This window comes from Rattus rattus, chromosome 1 (assembly GCF_011064425.1).
Source record: "Rattus rattus isolate New Zealand chromosome 1, Rrattus_CSIRO_v1, whole genome shotgun sequence".
In the NCBI taxonomy this organism is placed as follows: domain Eukaryota; kingdom Metazoa; phylum Chordata; class Mammalia; order Rodentia; family Muridae; genus Rattus; species Rattus rattus.
In genome coordinates this window covers 261,659,325-261,676,790 of record NC_046154.1, presented here as the reverse complement: position 1 = coordinate 261,676,790, position 17,466 = coordinate 261,659,325, and the positions used below count along the sequence as shown (strand labels likewise).

The 17,466-nt window shown below is 52.9% G+C and overlaps 1 protein-coding gene across 1 annotated transcript; it reads left to right on the top strand.

Moving 5' to 3' along the window:
- Positions 1 to 1,182: 1,182 nt before the first annotated feature.
- Krt7 (keratin 7) lies at positions 1,183 to 16,301 on the top strand. The gene is made up of 9 exons (XM_032885008.1): positions 1,183 to 1,573; positions 2,803 to 3,014; positions 4,803 to 4,863; positions 7,029 to 7,124; positions 8,119 to 8,283; positions 9,018 to 9,143; positions 12,162 to 12,382; positions 15,558 to 15,592; positions 15,990 to 16,301. Exons 1-9 carry the CDS (start codon positions 1,268 to 1,270, stop codon positions 16,139 to 16,141), a joined length of 1,374 nt encoding a protein of 457 aa, XP_032740899.1. The 5' UTR covers positions 1,183 to 1,267; the 3' UTR covers positions 16,142 to 16,301.
- Positions 16,302 to 17,466: the final 1,165 nt, after the last annotated feature.

The following is a 17,466-nucleotide window of genomic DNA, read 5'->3' as shown; positions in this document are numbered from 1 at the left end:
GAAGTATCTCTCAAGGCTGTGGTGGTTGTAGGGGGCTGAGGCCTGGGCTGAAGGGCCCAGGCACTTCTGTCTTCCCAGTAGTCTGCTTCCCACCGCTCACTGCACACTCTGAAGGAGCTGTGGCTGAGGGGTCCAGTGACTCATTCAGGTCAGCACACTAGCTCTGCCCTGCTGGGACTCTTCTCAGCCCATCTGGAGAAAGAGGGAGCTCTTGGTGTAGGCAGGACACAACCTCCAAAGTTGGGGGTGGGTGGCAGGGGCTGTAGCAGCAGGGAGAGTGGGGTACAGAGGGGGACGAAGGGCGGAGGAAGCACCTTGAGAGGTAGGGAGTCTCCTTGCAAGCTTAGGGGTTTCTACCTGAAAAGGCAAAGCAGGAAGAACATTCCACTCCCACTCTCTTCCACCTAGGGTGCCCCTAAAGGACCAGTGGGGCTCATTGCATGGGGCCAGAGGTAGGTTAAAGGCTGACCAAGTGAGTCTGGGAAAAACGGAAGTGGGGAGCACTGCACATATGTATATATATGTATGTATAAGCACACTGGTGTGTCTAGGGGTATGAGGGCACAGTAGGGCACACAAGGCATCCCAGGAACCCATGCAGGAGTTTGAGGAGGGGGTGAGGAAAGCCCTCTGAATTTGGATGATGGGGAGGGCGCAGTTACTGAAACAACTCATCCCATGAGGCTCATCACGGGGCCAGGTTACTGAAGAACTGAGCTGAGCTCTCCAGGAGCAGCAGGACTGGGAGGGAGAGTTCTAGAATGCCTGGGGCTTCCCCAGCCAATGGGTGAGGGGTTTCAACTTTCTCAATAGACACTTCCTCTTGTAGCACTTGGCTTTCCTGCTGGCCTCAGGAATCTCTCTGTGTTCACTCCCCAAGCCTGCTCCAGAAAGCCTTGCTCTGCCAATTGTAAGGTGGTCTCTTTGAGGTCTAGAGATTTCTAGGCTGTGGGTATCTTGGGCAACTTGCCTCAGGTGTGGGTGTCTCACGATGGCGTCTGGGTCTCCTGCAGACACTTCCTGAGTGGACGGGGAGACTGGGCGGTGGCTGGGGGCGGTGCGAGGGCAGAAAGCAGGCGGACAGGAGGGCCCTGGCGGCAGAGAAAGGTGGCCAGCGGCCAGCGGCCAGCGGCCAGCCCCGCCCTGTCCCCACCTGTGTGCGCTCACCGCCTCCGCCCCTCGTGGAGGGATAAAAGGTCTCAGACTGCCTGAGGTCAGGGAGTTCGCGCTGCTTCTCTCCTGGTCCAGCCAGCCCTGTACAGCCGCTATGTCCATCCACTTCAGCTCTCGCTCCACTGCCTATCCCGGCCGCGGGGCTCAGGTGCGGCTGAGCTCGGCCGGCGCCGGCTTCGGCAGCAGGAGCCTCTATGGCCTGGGCACTTCCAGGCCTCGTGTGGCCGTTCGCTCCGCTAATGGGGGCCCGGTGGGCGCCGGCATCCGTGAGATCACCATCAATCAGAGCTTGCTGGCACCGCTGAGTGTGGACATCGACCCCACCATCCAGCAGGTGCGCCAGGAGGAGCATGAGCAGATCAAGACCCTCAACAACAAATTCGCCTCCTTCATCGACAAGGTGAGGCCGATGTGACCCAGCCTCAGTCAAACCCTAGCGGTTCTTTCCGGCCACGCCCTGTCCTGGGAGACCACTGTGGATCTCTTTCCTCTTGTGTCTTCGGTGGGCTCTTTGTAGTACCTCTCCTTACACCCTCTCTTCAGTCTCCAAGCTCCTCTCCTCAAACAACTGGCCTTGGGCCCCTCCCGTTCTTCAAGGACTCACGGTTTGTCCCCTAAGTTCTCTCCAGCTTCCTTAGTTGACTGAGATCTCTGGGTCTTTGAAGCCACTTTGTTACAGGTGTGAGACTGGAAGCTCTGGAGGCCAAGGCCAGAAGTTAGTTCTTTGCTGTCTGGGTCCCTTTCCCTGGGAGGAAGTTACGGGGAGTCAGGAATTGGGTGGGGTGACTTTCCCTTTCCAGATGGGAGAATGATGTATCTGAGGTAGATGTTGAGAATAAAGGCCTGGGGGAGGAGGCTTCTGCCCTACTTACCTGCCTGTTCCTCTACCTTCCATTGTTGGTAGGAGGTAAGGCTACTTCTGCCTTTGCAGATGGCTGTGTGGGAGACAGGGACTTGGTTGAGGGACCCTTTGGAGGGTCTGCTCCCTGGCTGTCCATCCGTGCCATTCCTGGGCTTCTAGGAATGAGAGGCAGATTCGAGTCTCACAGAAGGACCCAAATCAGGGGAGCTGAGACCTGCAGTCCTGCCTGGCCCTCTGGCTAGGGCCCAGTCCCCTGCTTCTATGTCTCCCTTCCAGTCCTCTTACCCATACTATTCTGCCCCAGAAATCCTTAAAAGAAGCCTCCCAGGCTTCTCTAGACCCGTTTCCTGCCTTGATGCTAAGCTGTACCATCCTGGTTCCTCAGGCTGCTGGTTTTCTTGCCTCTCACCTTTAGGCCGAGGAAAGAGGAAGGAGAGAAGATACTGAGGAAGAAAGAAAAATTCCAGCGTGGAAGGAGGGGACAGTCCAGTCAGTTCCCTAATACCCTCTCAGCCCCAGCTTCAGGGAAGAAAGGGGCTATTTAAAAGGCAGAGGTAGAGAACACCATTGAGGCAGAATTGGCTAGAAACCCTGTACACCACCAAACCAAGCTCAGCTACTCCACGGCTTACACTTGAAATACGGTCCTAGAGATGGGGGCAGGGCGAGTGCTGGGTAGACGGGCTCTGCCTCACAGTGGCTCCAGACTTAACATCTGTGGTTGTCCAGCCTGGCCCCTCAGTGCCTCCCCTTCCATACCCCTCCAGGTGCGCTTCCTGGAACAGCAGAACAAGATGCTGGAGACCAAGTGGGCGCTGCTGCAGGAGCAGAAGTCAGCCAAGAGCATCCAGCTTCCCCGCATCTTCGAGGCCCAGATTGCTGGCCTGCGGCAGCAGCTTGAGGCACTGCAGCTGGATGGGGGCCGCCTGGAGGTGGAGCTGCGGAGCATGCAGGATGTGGTGGAAGATTTCAAGAACAAGTAATGTCCCTGGTGCCTCTTGGAAGATCCCAGCCCTGGGACAGTGTGCTTCTCACTCACAGACACTCCGCAAATGTCCCTGGTTCAGGGGTCAAAGTGCATGGCTGCTCAGCATTAGAAGGGCCTGAGCAATGGCCTTTGCTGACGCAGTCTCTTCCTCACCTCTCCTTCTTGCCCCCAGGGGCTATTGCTGGGACATTCTGGTCATTTCCCATCTGGATTAGTCAGAAATAACCCTGTCTTCCTTGACAGTCTTGCTTCCTTTTGGGTGACCGACTAAGTCCCTAGGCACCATGAGTAAAAGGTATCCTATGAAAGGAATGCTTCAGAACTTATAGCCCTCACAGATGATTCCAGAACAGCCCCTTTCCCCCTCAGGCAGATGAAGAATTGGAAACCAGACAGTCTATGGGGCTTAGTTGAAATCACATAGCAGGTCACAGGAAACTTGGTCTTGAAGGTGGGTCCCTCATTCCCAGGAAGGGCCAACAAGCCTGATGTGAGAAAGAAAGAAACAGATGGAGTTGATGGTTTTGAATGACACAGCAGGGATCAGGGCAGACCAAGGACGAAGCCACCAGAGACAGGAAGCCTGGGATTTGTGAGCACCTTTGAATGTCCCTGCAACCCTTTCTTCTCCCAGAATAGAAAGCAAAGCCTGAGACTTGACCTCCCCCCTGCCACTCCCCCCTACCCCCCATCACTGGGCACTGGGGACAGCTAATGTGCTCTGTGTGTGGTTAGGTGAATAAGAGGGACTAGGCATACCAGCTCTGACCGGAGGAGAACAAACAGGACCTCTGGGGAGTGTCTCCCACCAGCTGCTTCCCTTGAGCAAAAGTCAACAGACAATCTCCTAGGTGGAGCCAGACAGGTGCAGGGTGGAGAGGATTCTGGGTAGCCAGCCAGCCCCTGCTGTCAGGCATTCAGCCCACAGCCATCTCCCCTCATCTCTGTGAGCCCTAGGTAGAGGATGAATGAGGGACAGGCAGCAGGCACAGGGAAGGGGAATGGCTGCTCTGAGAGCTCAAGCCCAGCAGCCCCGCCCCAAGGTGGAGCTTCAGAGAGCCTTGCAGATGTGTGAATGACCAGAGCCAGCTCCTGACTGGCACCCTGCTTCTTCCAAAGCTGTTCAGGCCATTTTCCCGCCACTCTCAACAGGCAATTCCTGCGTCCTCCCTCCTCTCCACCGGTTCTTAAGTTTCCTTTTGATCCTCCACATATACAGTAGAACAGGCAAATGCATACTCTTTCCTGTTGCCCTGCTTGCAGAGATCCTCCCAAAAGCCAGCTGCCAGCTCCTTCAGAGGCAACGGGATTGGGGTGGTGGGGGGAGAGATCCAGGCTATACCATCCAGTGTGGCCTGGTTCTTCAGGACTCCATATGGTCTGTCCTGATTCAACAAGCTTGTCCCGTTTGAGCTTGCTGTCCACACCTCAGGAGCCGGCCTACCTAGTGGTCTGGTGCGTGTGGTGGTGTCAGCTATAGGAGCTAAGCCAGGGATTGTCCCTTTGCAGTACAGTGACCTGGGCAGGTGACGTGCCTCTGTGTTTTCAGCTCTGACAATTGCAGTACTGTATTGTGGGACTGTTGGGAGGAGAGTGTGAGTTACCCCACAGGAAGTGCACACCAGTGCAGGCTCCATCAAACAGCCCCTAAGCAGGGCTGTGCTTGCCCTCCCGATCAGTAGCTGCAGCCTTTGGTTTCTAATCCACATACATTTCCCAAGTGTTGTGTTTGATGCTTGGAGGCTAAGCTGTGTGTCACGGCCCCCTCTCCCGCTGCAGGTATGAGGAGGAGATCAACCGACGCACAGCTGCCGAGAACGAGTTTGTGCTGCTGAAGAAGGTGAGGAGCAGAGGTGCTGGAGGGCTCCCCCCTCTGTCTCACAGGATGGGACCGGGGGCTTTACCACCGGACTAGGTCTGTGGTCAAGGCCTGCCTGGGACTAAACGGGGAATGATAAGCTTGGGGAAGTCTCAAAACCACACCAGAGGAGCACAGCCTGTGTTCACATGCTGTATGTTCACGTGTGCTTGTGTGTCTCTGTGTGAGTGTGTATGTCTTTGTGTGTGTCTCTGTGCATATGTGTATGCCTCTGTGAGTGTGTGTCTCTGTGTGTGTATGTGTTCTATATCTGTATGTGTGTGCATGTTTGTGTGTGTCTTCAAATGTGAGTGTGTGTTGTATGTGTGTCTCTGTGTGAGTGTGTATATATGTGTGCCTCTGTGTGTCTGTGTATGTATGTGTGTCTGTACATGTATGTGTATGTATGTATGTGTGTCTATATGTATGAGTGTGTGTACTGTATGTGTGTGTCATTGTGTGTATGTATGCTTTTATGTACCTCTGTGTGAGTGTGTATATGTGTGTTCTGTATGTATGTGTATGAGTGTGCATGTATGTGTATATGTATGTGTGTCTGTATGTGTGAGTGTGTGTGTGGTATGTATGTATGTGTGAGTGTGGTGTGTGTGAGTGTGTGTGTGGTATGTATGTGTGTGTGTGTGTGTGCACCTATGCGTATGCATATCTCTGGTGACTGAATAGAGTTGTTTCCAGACCTTTAGGATTAGAACTAAGACCAGAAGATGGACATTTGAAAGCCATGTCTTAGGCTCACAAAAGGAAGTGTCCACTAGGGGTCAGAACATTTGACTCCAGACCCGGTGGTTCCTGGGTGGCCTCAGATGTTTCCAGAATAAACAGCGAACTGTCTTGAAGCAGGATGGGCTCTCTGACCCTGGAGACATGGAGGTGGCCTTTGGAAAGCCGTGGGAGCATCTCGGGGGATTTGTGCTACCTGTGTGTTAGGATTCTGAGTCCAAACTCTCTCATCAGGCAGCTCTGCCTTCCAGGCCCTGCTGCAGGCAGAGTGGGGCCTGAAAGACTCAAGAGTCTTCCAAGAAAGTGTAGGTCGGAGAGTGAGAAGGTTAGTCTCCATTGCCGGCCTGACTGAATTTGGAATCACCCAGGAGCTGGATGTGGTAGTACATACCTTTAATTCCAGTACTTGGCAGGCACAGGCAGAGGACTGCTGCAGGCTCGAGCCCAGCCTGGGCTACTTGGTAAGACCTGCTTTTCAGTAATATCACTATTAATCACTTGTAAGATTGGTGAGGCATACCTTTGGGTGTGTCCAGAGACGGCTAACTGAGGGAGGACCATTTGCCTTGAATGTGGACAACACCATCTGAAGGATGGGCTAAGACCCTGGACAGAAAGGACAGAGAGAGACAGAGAGACAGAGAAACACACACACGCACACACACACACACACACAGACACAGACAAAGACACAGAGAGAGACACACAGAGAGAGAGAGAGAGAGAGAGAGAGAGAGAGAGAGAGAGAGAGAGAGCAAGCAAAATTCCTTCCTCCTTCTGGTCAGCCATGATGTGAGCTGTAGTGTTTTTTTGGGCTTTCTTTGTTGGGACTTCTGAAATCTGGAGCTTAAACAAGTCTTTCCACCCTTACATGTTTCTGTCAGGCATTTTGGTCACAGTGATGTAAATGCACTAACAGAGACCCTAGCTCCCATCTGGTCTTTACCTGTGGCTCACCTGCCTTGGAGTCACCCAGTGATTCAATAACACAGGCCAGCTGGAGTTGCTCATCTTAGGAGGGTGAAGGGGGGTCTGAATGATTGACACTGTGCTCACATGGACTGAGAAATTAAGGCTTTCAGTGTGGACGTGACTTGTTCTAGGTCACACAGCCAGTTGTAGCTGAGTCAGGATCGTGTCCACGACATGAAGCCTTGCCTTTGGGAGTTAGACATACGTTTGGTTTGGGGCTCATGTCCTTTGGACTGCAGGTGTTGGTCCTGGGGATGCATGGAAATTGTCACCCAGCCAGCAAGCAACCTGGAGAGCCAGGACGGAAGCGTCTGGGGAAGCAGGGGCCTTTTGTCCTGGAAACTTGGGCAGGATTGGCTAACTTGTCATCCTCTCTGCTGACCGTTTTCTGTCTTGAGGACTTGGTGTCACTCTGTCCTGCCTCCCTTCCCCAGGACGTGGATGCTGCCTACACAAACAAGGTGGAGCTGGAGGCCAAGGCAGACAGTCTGCAGGATGAGATCAACTTTCTCAAGACCCTTCATGAGACAGTGAGTTCCAGGGTGGGAGGTATGTCTCCTAGGCTGAGAAAGGGGCTAACGGTGGATATCATCCGGCATCTTAGCCTTGGGAAGGAGGTACAATGGCATCGTCTGACTGGGGTTTGGGTGCCGAATGCTTCTTTGGTCCCTCAGGTGTAGTCTTGATGGGATCATCCGGCCTCCATCAGGTTTAGAGCTGCTGTCTACATGCATGTTTACTATCAGGAGTGGGGGTTTTTCGGCTGTTCATGCAATCAAGCTCAGGGTCTGTCTTCCCATCTTTGGCTTGTGTTACATATAGGTAGCTGGCTATATGTATATAAACATAAAACTACATTCTATAGGACACGGTCTCTTCTCATCGGCGAACGCAGAGTTCGTACTCATTGCCAATGATACAGAAAAGCAAGCCATGACATTGAAAACAGATTAATCAATAAAACATGTCCATATTTACCCTTTTTGGATCGCTGTGCGCCTGGACGCGCGCACGCAGTCAGACGTGTGTCCGCACGTTTTGAGATAGAATCTGATTGTTTCACCCAGACTGACCTCGAACTCATTCTATAGCCTACACTGGTCTCAAATGTAGGATACTCCAGCCTTAGCCTTCTCAGGGCTGGGATTAGAGATACAAGCCACCATGACTGGCTAAAATATGTACTCTGTGAAAATCAGTCCCGTGTCCTTTCAGGGGAGGGCGTACTGCAGACATGCTTGGTGGAGTAAGAATGGTTTCAGCATCTCCACCGGCTCCTGTCATGTGTGACTTGTACCCTGAGGGGGCCATATTGTCTCTTTATCTCTTTTAATCCTACCAGACTCAGATATTGAGGTGCTGGCAGTCAGGGTAGGCAGAACTATTTGGCACGTGCTTGGTCCTTGCCCCCTCACCGCCTGGCCATTCTGCCCACTCCAGCTTGAGTAGGTTCCACTGTGGTCTGGAAACAGGGATAGATCATGTCCCAGGCATGTAGTCCAATGTCCTGTCTGGTCCCTGCAGGAGTTAGCAGAGCTGCAGTCACAGATCTCAGACACATCCGTGGTGCTGTCCATGGATAACAGCCGCTCCCTGGACTTGGATGGCATCATCGCTGACGTCAAAGCCCAGTATGAGGAGATGGCCAACCATAGCCAGGCAGAGGCTGAAGCCTGGTACCAGACCAAGGTGTGTGCTATCTGGGGTATCTTTCCTCCTTCTGCTAGGCTCTGGGCGGCTGCTACCTTTCCCCTCACCTTGTCTCCAGCCTTCAGGACCTGGCAGACACCAGTGGCTAAGGCCATGGTATACTCTGGAGTTCAGGATGAAGAAGGTGGCAAGGCTGGCCCCTCCCTTGGGTGAAAGCCAGGCTGAAGGGGCACAGGATGAGGAACGAGGCACATACTGATTGATGGCACTCACTTTCATAATGACGATCAGGCAGGGCTAGGCGGAGTGTTCAATGGCCTGTCACCTCCACACACTTAATCCACAGAAAAGCCCTTTTATGTGTGCGACACTATGATCATCGTTCTAAACATGAGGAAGCAGACACAGAGACACAGCTGGTCTGTGGAAGAGCAAGGGACTAGATCCTGAAGTCCAGGGTTCCAGGCCCAGGAGACTTAATTGTTACTACAGAGTCAGAATAGCCGAGAGCAAGCTTCTAAAGAAATGGGAGACACTGGAGGAAGCCAGAAGTCAGGTGTGAAGGGAGCACAGGGCATGGATCCTTGTAGCATGCACGGGTAAACACACACGCATGCTCTCAGATTCTGACTAGGAGGGGACGGACTGTCCTGTAGTGTGACTACCCTTTCCTGGGAATGGAGGCTGGGAGGGGCTTTCTGTGGATGAGGAGGGGTCCAGTGGCTGGCAGTAATGGTTCACCCGGCTGTAAGTGCATGCTCTCCACCTTCCAGTTCGAGACACTCCAGGCCCAGGCTGGGAAGCACGGGGATGACCTCCGCAACACCCGGAATGAGATTGCGGAGATGAACCGCTCCATCCAGAAGCTGCAGGCAGAGATTGACACCGTGAAGAACCAGGTGGGAACCCACCCTCCTGCTGTCTTGTCCCATCCTGCTTCGAGGGGAGGCAGCTAGTCAGGTCAGGGGCAGAGTGAGTCTGGGAGGCCTGGGCCCAGGTGGGTGCAACTCACACCTCAGGTCCTTAGTGAGACCTACGGGTGAGGTGATTTTTAGCCCGAACCTGGCTCAGGGCTGAAGATGAATCGCTAGGACACAGAGCACTCTGCCTCCAGCTCTGGGGCTCACAGCGCACTACCCTATGTGTCCCACCCCTGTCTTCACTCTGGACAACGCCCCTCCTCCTTTTGCTCAGGCCCTGCTTTCTGACTCTTGCTTTTACTAAACATTCATGCTCCAAGGCCTTTCGGTCCAGTTGACTCTCCCAGCTCTGCCTGTGGCCACTGCTTTCTCACTACTAGGATTTAGGACCAGAGTCCCCTTGTGGAGGTTGGCTTCTTTAAACACCACACCAACAGCCCATCTGAAGTTCTTTGAAGCGCCCTCCCCTGCCTGGAGGGCTGGAGGTTATTATTAAGCTATTGGCAGTTTTCGCTTGGCTGGAATGACATCCTCCTTGAGAGCAGAAGCCATCTGTCTGGCTCACTGGCCCTGTCTTCTAGAACCTGTCACACCATGGGGATGAACATCTAGGGTAGAGGCCGAGAGCACGGAGATGGTTGGAAGTCAGAAGTGGGGGATGTTGATGAGGGAAGATTCCCCTTCGCCCTGGCAGAGATGCTTAGGACAGTTTGGTCCAGTTCAGTCTGAGCTGGTGTCTGCGATGAGGGCGGGTGAATGCGATGGGGGCGGGTGTCTGCGATGGGGGCGGGTGTCTGCGATGGGGGTGGGTGTCTGAGATGAGGGCGGGTGTCTGCGATGGGGGCGGGTGTCTGCGATGGGGGCGGGGTGTCTATGATGGGGGCGGGTGTCTGCGATGGGGGGCGGGTGTCTGCGATGGGGGCGGGTGTCTGTGATGGGGGCGGGTGTCTGCGATGGGGCGGTGTCTGCGATGGGGGCGGGGTGTCTGCGATGGGGGGCGGTGTCTGCGATGGGGGGCGGGTGTCTGCGATGGGGGCGGGTGTCTGCGATGGGGCGGGTGTCTGGGATGGGGCGGGTATCTGCGATGGGGGCGGTGTCTGCGATGGGGGCGGGTGTCTGTGATGGGGCGGGTGTCTGTGATGGGGCGGGTGTCTGCGGATGGGGGCGGGGTGTCTGTGATGGGGGCGGGGTGTCTGTGATGGGGGCGGTGTTTGTGATGGGGGGTGAGCAGGTGATGCCTGCAGCAGCCTTAGCAAACTCACTTCACTGAGTTGCAATAGGGATCTGGGGATGATTTACCCAGAAGTCCCTGAGCCCTGTAGGCTGGTTTACACACAAGGCTGGCAGCTGCCTTCTGGCTTAGATGGGGCATTGTCAGTAGCCCGGCAGTGAAACAGTCCAGACTCTTCTTGGCCAGGCCTGGAAGCTCAGAAGAACAAGGGTGGTTTCTCAAACCTTGTCGTCTTCGTTGCATCCGTATGTGCGGGTCTTAAGGGGCTGGGAAGGGTCTCTGGAAGCAGTAGGCTGGCACTGGCCCAGGGGATATTAGTGTGAGAGGAATCCACTGAGCGGTGCCCATGGAGTAGAGAGGCACCGACTACAGCTAAGAGAAGACCCTAGGGTGGAGAGGTGTCCTTGAGGAGGGTGAAGAACCTCTTGGCTGGAGTGTAGGGGGTGGGAGGGCGAGACCACTCTTGTTAGTGGCTGTGCTAGCCAGCTATCTACTCATGTGGAAAAAGTGCCTGAGAACCAACTTAGAGGTGAAAAGAGTTGTATTAGGGTTCATGGTTTTAGTGCCCAATCATTGAGCATTATTACTTTGAGGGGGTGGCTATGCAGAATATCGTGGTGTGTGTGTGTGTGTGTGTGTGTGTGTGTGTGTGTGTGTGTACAGAGAGAAGAAGGATCAGGGTTCCTCACATTCCTTCATGGACACATATCTCCAGTGACCTCAGCTCCATCTACTAGGGCTTTCCACTATTGGTCCTACCTCCCCACAATAGACACCATCAGCTGTGACCAGACCTTCAACACATGGGCTTGTGTGGCACAATCAATACACAAACCATGGAAGCACCCAAAGCAGGGGCAGCCGCAGTGCTCAAGGCAGACCCCAGCCCGTGGGCGCTGTGTCACCCAACCCACATGATACAGGCTCTGATCCAAGTCTTCTATTTGGACTGTTCCCACATGCTTCCTGTTTTATCTTGTTTTTTAAAAATCCCCTTTAATTAAAATGTAATTACATCACTTCCTCCCTTCCCTTTCCTCCCTTCAATATTCTCTGCCCGTGCCCTCTTAAATTGCTGGTTCCCGTTTTAAAGATGGCATTTGGTTCCTGTTCTCTGCTGGCATCTGTGACCCAACCAGCATCCCATTGCCTCGGAGCGCTGTGGAGGGGTGGGCAGGTGCTAGGGTGGTGTGTTCCAGGAATCACGTTAAGACCTCGCACGCCTTTTATTATTTTTTAAAAGCCATTTAAAATTACAATTAGGCTCATATCTATCTGCTTTATTTCCTGTGCACGAGGGCCATGCTTACATGTATGTGTGTGTGTGTCACACGCATCTTGTGACTGGCCTTTGGGACAGTTGTGAATGTTCATGTGGGTGCTGGGAATTGAACCCAGGTCCTCTGCAAGAGCGGCAGGTACTCTTAACCACTCTCTAGCCTGGCTTTGTGTCTTAGCTTATCTTACCCTCACAGTAACCCTATGCAATAGGTGCTGTGACCATTACTATTTTAGAAAGAGGAGACTTTGGCTTGAAGGGGCTAATTCACCCCAGGCTACATCATTAGATAGTGGCAGAGTCAGTACTAGACCCTAAGCGTCGGACCTCATATCCTTGTGTCTAACCTTCAGCACTCCCTGGCATTTGGGGGAGTAGGTGGGGCCAGTAAAGCCGTCTTGATTGACAGGTGCTTGCTGCAGCATGAGCAGGTAGGAAAGTAGCGGCCAGTTGGCCTCTCATCTCACGGCTTCATTACTGCCCTCAGCGTGCCAAGCTGGAATCCAGCATCGCCGAGGCTGAGGAACAAGGGGAGCTGGCACTCAAGGACGCTCGGGCCAAGCTGGCTGAGGTGGAGGAGGCCCTGCAGAAGGCCAAGCAGGACTTGGCCCGGCTGCTGCGTGAATACCAGGAGCTCATGAACGTCAAGCTGGGGCTGGACATCGAGATCGCCACCTACAGGAAGCTGCTGGAGGGCGAGGAGAGCAGGTGAGAGATACAAGCTAGGCAGGGGGTCCTGGGGTCTGGGAGGTCTGTCTTTGTTATTAATCTATCTACAGGCATCTCCTAGGTGCCCCTTTTTTGTAGGGCTTAGGGTGAGAGGGACAGGGTGCACAAAACTTAAGTGATTGTTTCTTAGCCCTGGAGGAAATGTCCTCCAAGAACAGTGGCTCTCAACCTTCCCAGTACAACCTTTTAGTACAGTTCCTCATGCTGTGGTGACCCCAACCATACCATTGCTTTCATTGCTACTTCATAATTGTGACTTTTGCTATTGTTATGAATCATAATATAAATATCTGATATGCATGATATGTTGAGCCCCCCCCCCGGAAATGGGTTCCTTGACTCCCAAAAGTTCATGACCCACAGGTTAAGAACCACTGTTCAGAAGGGAAGGCCATGTGTTAAGTCCCTTCCCAGATGGGGCCATGAGCAGGACTTTTCAAAGATAGTTTATTTCTTGGTTATGTGTATGTGTAGATGTGTGTTTGGTGCGTGCATCTGGTGTAGGCTCCCACATCCAAGCTGATGCTGGATGCCTGGAGGCCAGAGGAGGATGTCAGTGTCCTGCTCCGCGAGCGTGCGTCTGCCTTAGTTTGAGAGAGGGCCTCTTACTTATCGTGTTTGGTGGCTAGCCAGCCCCAGTGATCTTCCTGTCTCCCAGCTGCTCCCTCATAGCTGTGCAGTTACAGGGATGTGCGTGGCCACATCTGGCTTTTTATTTCTGGGGATCAGGCCCTCATGCTTGCTCAGCAAGTGCTTTACTGAGCTGCCTCCCCAGCCCCTAGCCGGGCTCTCTTCGTTCTCAGCATGTATTCAGGAAGGCAGGTCATGAGCATTTGCCTCCAGGATTTACAGAGGGACATGGTGTGGTTCAATTAACCGTGGGACAGGGTAGCATGCAGTTGAGGCCTGCAGATTCCCGGTCATGGACATCCACAGGGCCCACGGATGCCTACAGGGCTAGGCTGCTTCTCATGGCTAACTGGGCTAACCACGTGGCACTCGGTGTGCTGGGAAGATTTCCTGTGTCCCCAGAGCTGTTTGCACAGTCAGCTGCCGTGATAGCAGGGGCTGGCAGGGGCTGGGCTGGCTTCCGGCTTCTGCAGGGCAGAGCACTTCAGTCTGAGGCTGGTCTCGTTCTTACTCCTGCAGTGGCTGATTGCGTCTGCTGGCACACAGGGCTGTGCCCTGGGGATGGTTGGAATTTGGAAAGGCAGAGGCATGGGAGTAGACTTGTTACTTTTCACTTGTTAGGACCCAGCATAGAGTCAGATAATATGTAAGCCATGTTTCTGCCCTCGGGGAGGAAGTGCATACACTGTGTAGATAAAACACCTGCAAAGGGAGAGTGTTTATAGACCAGGAAACTGGGCTTCAATATCTTATTGTTATTATTTTAAAACATTTATTTGCTTGCACTTAAGAAATCCTAATTTAAAGAAATCCATTTATTTATTTATTTATTTATTTATTTATTTATTTATTTAGTGTGTGTGTGTGTGTGTGTGTGTGTGTGTGTGTGTGTGTGTGTGTGTTTGTGTGTGTAGGTCAGAGGACAACTTTTGGGAGTAGCTTCTCTCCCTCCACCATGTGATTGAACTCAGGTTGTCAGGCTTGGTAGGCACATTCCCTTACCTGCAGAGCCATCTCATTGGCCCCAGGAACTTGCATTTTTTTTTTAATGCTAAATTTAATGGGGGAGCCTTTTCTTTCCTGAGCATTACTCTTGAGCTGTATGTGTGCAGGTGGGGATGAATGGAATGGATGGGAAGGTATGGATGTGTTGGGACAGGAGTAGTGTGTGTTGGGGCAGGAAACCTAGGTGATAGGAGTAGGGGGAAACATGGTTAAGAGTGCAGGTCAGATGTAGAAGAGGGTCTGTGTTACCCTATTCAGTATAATTTATTACACTATTTATAAGTGCTTTTATTTACCTCTCTGGCTTCTTCGTGGGAAGAGGAACCTAAACATCAGAGGCCCCTGGAAGGCAAGGTGACTGCCACACAGGCAGCTGCATCTGAGACTTCTTTCTACTCATATAGGCCTCTGATTCTTGATTTTTCCTGTTTTAAATCCCTCAACCCTTCACTGCTTCCTGGATACATCAAGGACTGTGTATTTCTGAAGCTTTCATAATTGTTACGAGTTTGTTTTCTTTGAGATACAATGTTGCAAATATAGCCACAAATCAACACGTACATAGAATTAGAAAGGAAAAAAAGCAAATCAGTCACTCTAACTTGAACATTAGGTCTGTTCCCACTTTAGACAGTACACTGGACGTTCTGACATGGAATTGCTGCTTGTTGGTGTCCTGACCTTGACTAATCCAACTTCTAGCATTTTCTACTATTTGATCCAGTATCCTGGAAGCGCCCAGAAAACCTGTCTTTTCTTCCTGTCTCAGTCTGAATCTGCTGAGGCCAGTCAGTCCTCACTGCCCCTCCCTATCAACATAAGGTGTCTCTTCCCCTAACCAAGCAAATTGAACCCCAAGGCCAAGAGCTTGGTGACAATGGGCCTCTGAGTCACCAAACAAACACACCCAGCTGTCTCAGACAGATTTTTAATTTCCACTGCAAGACCTGTTTCAGGCCCACGGGCTTCTGAAAGCCACCCTGCCTGCCCCCACCCTCTCAATCCTGGCTGGGGCTGAAGTTAATCAGTCAACAATTCATTAATTATTTCATCACCTATTAAGTAATTGTTAATTCCAGGCCTCATGCTAGGGGCCGGACACAGGAGTCTGCAGGCAACAGCCCATTTTGAGAGCTGCTGGTGAGGAAGGGCAGAGCTGTTTGCAAACAATAAGCCTGACAGCTGTTTCCCAAGCCCTGGGTGCTCAGGGCTGGTAGGGAACTTAGTGAGATGCAGCAGTCTTCAGGAATAGACCTGCCACCTTAACTCTGGGGGTGGGACCAATTTAGAGGCAGGGCATGAAGGGACTTTGGTATATGGCCTGTAGTTGGCTGGGAGAGGGGTCAAAGTGGGCCTTTCCATTCTACTCCTCAGGCATTTTCAAACAAGGCTAAGGGTAAGCTGGGAACAAGGAGGGAGGGATGAACCCTCTGCTTGGGGTCTGGAAGCTGGTGGCAGGCAGTGTTAGTTCAGCACTGAAGTAAGAGTGGTGTTCACAGATCTGTCCTCTGCTCTGCAGGTTGTCTGGAGACGGAATGGAACCTGTGAACATCTGTAAGTTCTCGGCCACACCTTGAGCTGTGTAGACCTAACTGTGTCTTTAGCAGGGTAGACTGGACCAAAGGACTGGCTTATGTGGCTGGGAGCCCCCTCCCCCCAACTCCATACACAGTTCTGGCAGATTCCACGGAACTCATAGCCACCCCTCTCAGTGGCCCAGAGCAAGATGGTAGGGGTGGGGATAGTGGGAAGCCAGGTGAGACAAGGCTTTGAGCCCCTGTGGAGGGGCCCCTGTCACTATCAGAAGTTTCTTTTGGGCTGTTGGGGTGGTGGCTGTTAGAGAGGGGAGGCAGATGGAGGAGAGGGGCAGCTGAGGCGGGGAAGGCAGGTAGAGGAAAGGGTTGACCCCTGGGCAGGGGAGTGTGTACTAACAGACTCTCTCTTCTTCCAGCTGTTGTGAATTCCACTGGGGCCAATGGCAGCAGGCTTACCATCGGGGGAACCATGGGAAGCAACGCTCTGAGCTTTAGTGGGGGACCCGGAGTCCTCAGGGCCTATTCCATCAAGACTACATCTACCGCCCGCAGGGGCACCCACCACTGAGCACATGCGACTGAGCTGTGGGCTTGGAGAGACCCCATACCCTTTTGTCCACATACAGAAAGACCCCTCCTGCCTCATGTCCCTGTCCCAAGCCTGGAAGATGGTCTGAAACTGTCGTTGGTTTTAATAAAGGGCCTGTCAGAGAGAGCTTCATCAGCTAGCTAGGAGTGGTGCTCACAGGGAGCTAGGTGTGGTGTGATCAGGACTGGGGTTCAGACTGACGTGGGTATGGCTTTAAGGTGCTGGAACCCTATCCAGGGTGCCATCTTGGCCTTGTCCAGGCTGGGACTGGTTCCAGTGCCTCTCCTGAGATCATTTAATATGGCCACTGGGTACATGAGGTTGAGGTAACAGGTGGATGTTGAAGTCCTTTTCCCTTTTAGAGAGGGTCTACTTGCACCCCAACACCCACTGTTGCCAGCTTGTGGTCTTGAAGTGAGATCACACACATTCAGCTCTCCCAGGCCCTGGACTTTGGGGGACTGGCAAACCCCAAGACGCCTACAGTCAGCCCTTCCTGAGGCCTGGGACTTTGTATTCTGATACTAATAAGCGGTCCTCTGTATCTGAGATTCTCTGGGGATGTCACGGAGGGAAATCTGGTTATAAGAGAGGTCCCAGAGTCTAGGTTGTGGGGGAAGGAAGGGTTTGTGCCTAGATCCTTGGATGGAGGAATGGCTGTGTCTAGATCCCTAGGAAGGGAGGAGGGAACCTCTGTGCTGGGGCTTCCAAATGTCTGGTCTCTGATGTAGAGGTTCATGTGCCTGTGTGGTGAGGGTTTTATGCCAGGGCAGAGTGCATATGAGGGGTTCAGGGGAGCTAGTTTGAGGTCTCCGAGGATGAGGTCTGCAGGGTAGGGGTGGAAGCAGCATAAGGTGGTTTTAATAAAAATCCTCTGAGTGGGCTTCATTGGCTAGCTAGGCGTGGGTGGGCGCAGGGAACAGAGGATGGCGACATCACCAAGGACGTGCTGACGTCTGAGGTGTCTACGTATTTAACCCCATGGGAAGGAGTATTGAACTTGGGTGTGGTATGGGACAGGGCATGTAGGAAGTGGATCACTGGTGTCTTAGCAGTTCCTGGTGGTGAGGTCCTAACTCACCGAGGGTATGGGAGTCTCAGGTCCTTCCCCTGGGAGGGGGTACAGCCTATCCCTCAGAGCCTTTGTGGTTCTGTGAGTTTGGGGCCTCCCAGCTCATCCCCTGTGCCTTGAGGATTAGGCTGTGCAGAATGGGTAGGTACCCAGAGACAACCCTCTTTCCTCCCTAGTTCACAGCCCTAAAACAGGGAAACCTGGGCAGCAAGGCCAAGGGGGTTGGGGTCGG

What these genes read in the sequence shown, in the direction of transcription:
- Krt7 (XM_032885008.1), top strand. Translation starts at nt 1,268, where the DNA reads ATGTCCATCCACTTCAGCTCTCGCTCCACTGCCTATCCCGGCCGCGGG. An exon ending in GTGGAAGATTTCAAGAACAA is followed by an intron (nt 3,015 to 4,802) that starts GTAATGTCCCTG and finishes CTCCCGCTGCAG; the next exon opens with GTATGAGGAGGAGATCAACC. An exon ending in AAGCCTGGTACCAGACCAAG is followed by an intron (nt 8,284 to 9,017) that starts GTGTGTGCTATC and finishes TCCACCTTCCAG; the next exon opens with TTCGAGACACTCCAGGCCCA.